General features: G+C 32.8%; 1 protein-coding gene across 1 annotated transcript; it reads right to left on the reverse strand.

Moving 5' to 3' along the window:
- Positions 1–1,177: 1,177 nt before the first annotated feature.
- LOC140887813 (transcription factor DIVARICATA-like) lies at positions 1,178–2,729 on the reverse strand. Its single transcript, XM_073295306.1, has 2 exons — positions 1,905–2,729; positions 1,178–1,814 (listed from the first exon to the last, which is right to left on the reverse strand). Exons 1-2 carry the CDS (start codon positions 2,306–2,308, stop codon positions 1,400–1,402), a joined length of 819 nt encoding a protein of 272 aa, XP_073151407.1. The 5' UTR covers positions 2,309–2,729; the 3' UTR covers positions 1,178–1,399.
- Positions 2,730–8,100: the final 5,371 nt, after the last annotated feature.

Genomic DNA, 8,100 nt, shown 5'->3' on the forward strand with positions numbered 1-8,100 from the left:
CTTAAAAAGTATTGTGAAGAAGTTCTAGATTCTCGTGGTACTTGGTCCACGCTAAATTGAATTGATAATTAATGATTCTAATTAGATACACTAACTAAGGTCAAAGATAGTGTCATTAACTTTACGAACATGACATGTTAAACAATAGCCTTATTTTGTACAGATGTAATTAATGATTTAATTATTAGACGTCCATATCCCACCTGATTAAGGGGAAAATTTTCAACTTTTAAAGGTTCCAATCATTCTATTGTGGTGAGAAAAAAGAGAATCCCAGTAAAAGCGAGAGATCTTGTTGAATGTCGTCTTTGATTAATTCCCTTGGTTGTTAATTTTACGGGAAAAAAATTGCATTTTTAGTCTGGTAATAATTTGGCTTATTTTGAATTTTATTCATATAGTTTGTCAAATTTTAATTTTTATCCAATAACATAATCTTTTTTTTTTTGTTTCATTTTTTTTTTTAAACCAAAAACTACTAAACTCATCGAGAATTGTTTATTTGACACAATTATATTCTCCTACATAGCCCATAAGACCATATAAAGCTTTTGTTATACATATTAAAATCTATCTTAACAAAAATGAAGGAGAAAAATAAAACAAAACAGCACGTAACATTTTAAAATTGGATGATAAAAGCTTGGCGTTGCCCTTTGTTTTTGCTTATGTAGATAAAATAATGTGGGCTTTATTGTTGGAGATAAACAATGCACGAGAACATAGATAACAAATAAACAATTTCTGATTGACGTAGTGGATTCTGTTGAAAAAAATTAGGGAAAAAAAAGAATAAAAGTTAATGAATGTAAACTACTCTCTAACAAATTATACCAAAATTGAAAACTAACAAAGAAACTAATGTTTTGACACACACTAAATGAGGTTTATTTCACCGCATAGAATAAGACTGTTCTGAATCGGAAAAAGTTGAGAGCAAGGAGTTTATCATATAATGGGACAAACAGTGAGCACATATTCTCCCCTATGGTCTCTGAATCAGACACAAAGGACAAGCTTCTCTTGTGCCCACAATTTCTTTTTGAGCAACACATGATGCTAGCATTGCAATCATTTTTGTATTACTGTGCAGATTTTTAAGCAAGGAAATTTTTTTAATAATCTAATAAAAATGTTGATTTCATTGTATGTTGAAACTAAAAATGATGGGCAAAATAGAATTCATTTATTTACTAGGAAAAGAATAGTATCCACAAAGCATTAAACCTTCCCAATTATCTGAAACTAACTTCCCAAGAATATCGATCAACCCGGCTAGCTAGACTAGCAAGAACAATTTTGCGTTTTTCAACAAGTTTGTCGAAAAAAACTGTCTTCATCCGCATCAATCAAGCATTGAAATGCTGGAAGTCGAAGAAAATTAAAGACCTCCCCATTTTTAATGATACCGGGTGGGATTCATCGTCTGAAAATGTTCCAACCCGAATCCAGGCAATTTGCTCATCTGCATATTATTGTGTTCTTGCAGATTCAGTCCAAATGAAGTACCCCCTTGAAAACGCATCATTGCTCCGCCCGAATTCGGTTGCTGGTGTTTGATGGAGGCCGATTTCTCAGGCGAACTACACGCATCATGATTTCCCGGTGAATCCGATTGATTTGTTTCTTGAAGATTCACTGTGGTGATATCATGTATGCTCGATCTTCTCTTGTCTTTCCCTCCCGAAAGTTGCCTGATGAAGTACTTCTGCGCATGGCTTGCGACCTGGGTCGGAGTCCTGGTCGTCACGAAATTGCGAGAAATGTTCCTCCAATCACCCTTACCATACTTCTTCAGCCCCAACAGAAACTGCCTGTGGATCAAACACAACAAGAACTGAATCAAAAATCCACAAATTTCCTATCTCAAGATCAGTACAATAGTTGGTTTTTTTTTTTTTTACCTGTGTTCTTCCTCAGTCCAGGGAACCCCTTTCTTTCTTTCATGAACTGAACACCGAACAGCGGCGTTTCGTTTCCCGTACATTTGTTTGCTGACCCATTCCAATGTGAATGAATTGGCGCCGTATCCCGGGACCGGAATCAGCCCAGCTTCGATGTCGCTGACATCTTCGACCAATTCCCTGTACTGTTTGATCACATCGTTGGCTGTTTTGCCAGGGATCATGGCCGCAACATTGTCCCAACGATCCGGCGTATCTCTGTCGTATATCGCCAGCGCGTTCTCGAATTTCTTGTTCTCTTCAGGGGTCCACTGTGTCTGTGTGGTTACCTTGTTTTCCTCGTACAACCAGTTGGAGTTCTTGATATACGATGCAGGAGACAGGATTGTCATTTCTCTGCTCATTTCGCCAAAAAGGGCCGATCGAAGTGGGATTTGAGTGGAATCTGGATACTTTTTCGTAGGAATCTGTGAGGGGATACTCTTAACCTCGCAAAACCCGAGAAGATTTTGTGAGAAAATTGTGGAAAAAGAGTAGATCTTGTATCGGGATTTTTGAACTGCTGCAAAGAAACATTGATGACAGCCAACCTACTGCAAAATTCTGTATAAAGCTGTCATCTTGTCTGTGTGCAACAATGGCGAAAACTGAAAAAAGAATGGCAGGAATTTGAGGAAGAAGAAACAAAAATAATTGAGATTCAGAGTTTTGAAGCGAGAAAGATCATCGGGAACACTGGAAGTTTCAGGAAAGTTGGGATCTTTGAGGGCTGAAAACAGAGGAAATGGTGTCTTATAAAAGAAGAGAGATGAATGGTGTTTGTGAATGATTGGATAGAGTGGTGGAGGAGGGGGCCGCAGCTGACTTGAGTTTATTTACTTTTTAATTATTTAATATCTTTAGAGTGAGAAAAGGAAACAGAAAGAGATGGCCAATCAAATGAAGAAAAGGACAATATATGTGACTATACATGTCATGTGAAATTTATATATAATACTATGTGTAGGGGTGGGCACGGGTCGGGTAATTCGGGTTTCGGGTAGTTCGGGTCGGGTACCCGATTAGTCGGGTTGTGTTTTGCACTACCCGAAACCGAACCGACAACCTCGGGTACTCGACTAGTCGGGTACCCGATTAAATCGGGTTCGGGTCGGGTCGGGTCGGTTTTAACCTTGTGCCTAATGAGGAAAAATAATTTTAATTTTCTTGCTCTTTTTTTATTAGTGTCAATTTCAAAAACAAAAAAAATGAGCATGAAAAAATCATTTGAATCATAGGTTTCCAATTACGACAAGATTTTCCCATGAAAGAATGAATAATAAATAAAAACAAAAATTATGAAAAATAATTTGATTAAGATTTAAAAAAATCAATTTCAAAAAAAAAATTTAAATATCATTTGATCCAAATTTACAATATGACCGGGTTTTCCAAATGAAGGTTAATATCAATCAAATTTATTGAAATTAATGAGCTTATTCCTATTCCAAAGCCCATATATATATATATATATATTTTAAAAAAATAATAATTGGATAGTCGGGTACCCGATCGGGTATTTCGGGTAGTATTTTATTACCCGAAACCGAACCGATTAAGTTTTAGTCGGGTTTGGTTAATACCCGAACCCGATTAAAAACCCGATCTACCCGAATTTTGCACCCGATCGGTTTCGGGTCGGGTCGGGACCCGAACTACCCGAACCGATTGCCCACCCCTAACTATGTGTATTTTTAAAATTTTAAACAAAAAACATATAAAATGGTTTCGGAAGTCAATTTTATGGGTTACATCTTTGACATGATTTTACTCATGAAAAATATTATTTTTATTTATAATTATTTTTTTTCCTCTACATATATAAATTAAGTCGACTTTTTTCACAAATTCATTTTTATTTGTATAACATAAAACTTGTTTTATATATATATATATATATATATTTTTGTATGTATGTAATTTTGATATTTTGTGTGTATGATGTGCCTCATGAGCACCACAAGATATTAATATGAGCAATTTAACGATGTTTAAATGACAAATGTTTTCAAAAAAAAAAAATTGACAAACGTTTGACACTCATGAAATGCCAAAAACACATGCACAAAATATCATATTTCATATATATATATATATATATATACACCAAATCAAATTGAAAAAATATATATAATTTTCATAAAAATTTAATTTAAAATTTAAAATATTTATAACCAACATTCACATGTTTTAGGAAATTGTGCTTAGAGATTTGATATATAATTGGTTTATTTATGAATAAAATATGCTTTTACTATATACATTACGTCATGTGAGAATTGTTGGGTAAGTGATATCATCTAGGTTGGTAAATTTTACAAAAATCCGGACCCGTCCCGATTCCCAACCCGTTCTCATTTCGAATTTTTTCCGTCCCGAACTTTTTTCGACCCGAGTGTTCGGGATTTTTCCCGACCCGATCAATGTCGGGATCAGGATCGGGATAAGAAACCCTTCCCGACGGGATTCCTGACCCGACCCGAATATAAAAATAATATTTTTAATAATATTTTTTAATTAAAAAAATATTTTTTTTTAATTTTATGTTTTAATATTAATGTTTTATAATTATATACCATATAATTTTTTTATATTAATTTTTTTTAATATTAACATTGAGTTATAAATTTTTATTTTATTTTTTTATTATTATGAATAATTATATGTTTTTTTATTAATCAAGTAGTTGTTTTAGTTTATTTGTAATGTACTAAAAAAATGTTTTACTTTTTTAATAGTTATATATAAAGAAATTTTAATTTATTTGTAATGTATTAAGAAATTGTTTGATTTTTTTCATAAATTTTTTTCAAAAAAATATTTTCATAGAATTTTTTTTTTTAAAAAAATATTATTCGGGATTACCCTCTCCCGATCCGACGGGATCCCGAACATTCGGGTCCCGACACATCTCGAGTGCGGGATCGGGAGAAAAAAAAAATCTCAATTCCTATCAGGACGGAAATCGGGTAAGGGGGTTACGGGATGGGTCCCGACCCGATTCCACCCCTAATATCATCTTACCGTCTTCAATAAATAGTTCTGCAGGTATAACTTAAATAAAAATGTCAAAGTGAGATGATCTCACAGATTAATTTTGTAAAATGGATATCTTATTTGATTATTTATGAAAAAATATCACTTTTTAAACCAAAAATATTACTTTCTATTATTAATATGGGTAAAGTTGACCCGTTTGGATAAATAGTTTCATCTATAATTACAATATATTATCTATTTTTTTAAAATTATTAAAATTATTAAATATTCTTTTATACTTATCTAAATTTTTGAATATTTTATTTAGTTTTTGTAATTTATATTAATTACCAAATCTTTTCTATTTTTTAAATTTTTTTGAAGTTACTAAATATTCTTTTATCTTTATCTAAATTTTTAAATATTTAATTCATCATGTCATCCTAAATAATTATCACGAAAACTAATTATTAACATATAAAAAATATAATGAATATTCACGCATCACACGTAGGCAAAAAAAAATTAGTATATATATTAAATTAAAGATCTTATACTAACAAATTTTTAATTCATCCATGAAGCTTTCTCTGAAATTAGAATTATACTCTTGCTACATAACTTTATTAATGAATTTCTTTCTTTTTTTAGCTTTATTTGAAATTGAAATTATACTCTGGTTGCTGGTTGGGCGGGCTCGATGGCTCTGTATGAATTAGCAGTTTTTGATCCTTCTGACCCTGTTCTTGATCCAATGTGGAGACAGGGTATGTTCGTTATACCCTTCATGACTCGTTTAGGAATAACCAATTCATGGGGGGGTTGGAGTATTACAGGAGGGACTAAAAAAATTCCGGAGATTTGGATGTTTAATAATGAAGTTTATTTTTTCCTAATTTTTTTTTAAATATTCAATCTTATCTTTATCTACATTTTAAAATTCAATCCTATTTTAACTATATTTTAAATTTTTTAGATAGTTCATCACTCCTAATAAAAAAAATATGAAAAAATTATTCGTTTGATAATAATAATAATTATCATTCTAAAGGAGCTCGCTGTCCCAAAACTCTTTGGTAGCCACATCTAGGGATGTCAAAAACCAACTCAACCCGCCAATCCGACACGATTCAACCCGAAAAATATCAGGTTCGGGTTGATGGTTTTTGGGTTCAGGTTGAATCGGGTTGACCCGAAAGCCAACCCGAAAAAATTATTCGTGTTCGGGTTGGGTCGGGTTGGGTTCGGGTCAACTCGAGTTGACCCAAATATTTTTATTATTTCTTTTATATATATATAATTAAGAAAGATTTGTTACAATTTTATATCTTTTTTATTTGAAAAACATTTATTTTATATTGATATAATATATTTTATTGATTTAATGTTTATTTTGTACAATTTTGATTTTTTAAAATAATTTTTTTATTTTTTGTAGTAAATAAACTTTAAATTTTCTACAACTAAACTTTCAAATTTAAATTATATATAAGCTTAGATTTTGTTATCATATGATTAAATATATTATTATTATTATTATTATTATTATTATTATTATTATTATTATTATTTTATGTTTTGAATTTTTATTTAATTATTTTGCTAAAAAAATAAAAAATAAAAATAAAAAATCGGGTTGTTCGGGTTGAGCGAGTTCGTTCGGGTTATACGGGTTCGTGTTCGGGTTGGTTCGGGTTCGGGTCAGGTTCGGGTTGAAGAATTTTTAAATATTTTTTCTTCAACCCGACCCGAACTCACCTGACCCACCCAAATTGACACCCCTAGCCACACCCTCTCCAACTCACTGGATTGCTCCCCCCCCCCCCCCCCCCGAAGAACACATGCACATTGATATCGACGCAAGCTTTGATGCTACTAGGAACTGATGTGGTATTGGATGCATTGTTAGGAATCACCTTGGCCAACCACCGGTGGCTTTTGGAAAGACCTGTCCGCTTCCTCAATCATTGCTTATTGGAGAATTATTGGCCATTCGAGAAGGGCTTCAGATGATTCGGGTTAAAGGATTAAACTAGGTGCTTATTTCATTAGATTCACTTTTACAGTGCAAACAGTCACGGCGCTACTAAGTGATTTGAGTTATGCAGGATTATGTGCTCAAGAATTTAAATCATTGATCTTGCAGTTAGATATTGTTTCTTTATCTCATGTTAGGAAATCGACCAATGTTATGGCTCATTCCTTAGCTAAGTTTGTTTGTTCTTCGCCTCCTCCTTTCTGTTGGATGTCTGAGAATTTGCCTAGTTGGCTAGTTAATCTTGTAATGAGTGACTCTTAATTCTCGTTAATAAAGATTACAATTTTCTTGTCAAAAAATAAAAATAAAAATTGTGAGAACATCGGTTCTAATCATCTAATCAAGAATAAATTATTCAATCATCGACAGAGAGTCAAGACAAAAAGTAAAGATTTTTTTTTTAAAAAAAAAGCATGCACGGACTCCGTGCTCAGGTCCGTGCATTAACCTGTAGCCAAGGATCAACGAATTCAAGGTACACGAACCACGTACCATATCCGTGCTCGGGTCCGTGCATAACCAATTCATTAAAACAAAATGCGGAGGCACACGGACCCATACATGGAGGTATACATGAGGTCCGTGCCCTACTAAAACTCAAAAAAATAAATAAAGGCATGCAATCTAAAAATTCCCTACAACAACTCAAATACAATCCATAACATGACTTCAATCTAGCATATTACAAAACATGAAAAACTAGAGTTGTCCGAACACTCAAAAGCTAGCACATACCTCGTTTCATAGTTGTTACAATACAAAAATACATATCGAGTTCGAAATATAAAAACGACTCTAAACCAAGTCCTCACTTCTAGCAAATACAACTCGATCTAGCCATTTTGTCTCTGACTCGATCCCACCCTACCTGTTGTCAACTACACATACAAAAACAAAACAACAAACGGATAACTCCGGTGAGAATAATATTCTCAGTAAAAGCAACAAACATGCAATATCAAATAATATATCAAAATCATGATATAATTTCAACATATTCCAAATATGAAATAGAATGAAATTCATGTCTTTAAAATTGGGATTATCTAATCGGATAATCAAAGGTAAACTCGATTCTTCGGTTGGGATCCCGGGGTCAAGATATCACAACAAATCACTGACACTCCCGATCGAGGTGAA

The sequence above is a fragment of the Henckelia pumila genome, chromosome 3 (genome assembly GCF_033568475.1).
Source record: "Henckelia pumila isolate YLH828 chromosome 3, ASM3356847v2, whole genome shotgun sequence".
In the NCBI taxonomy this organism is placed as follows: domain Eukaryota; kingdom Viridiplantae; phylum Streptophyta; class Magnoliopsida; order Lamiales; family Gesneriaceae; genus Henckelia; species Henckelia pumila.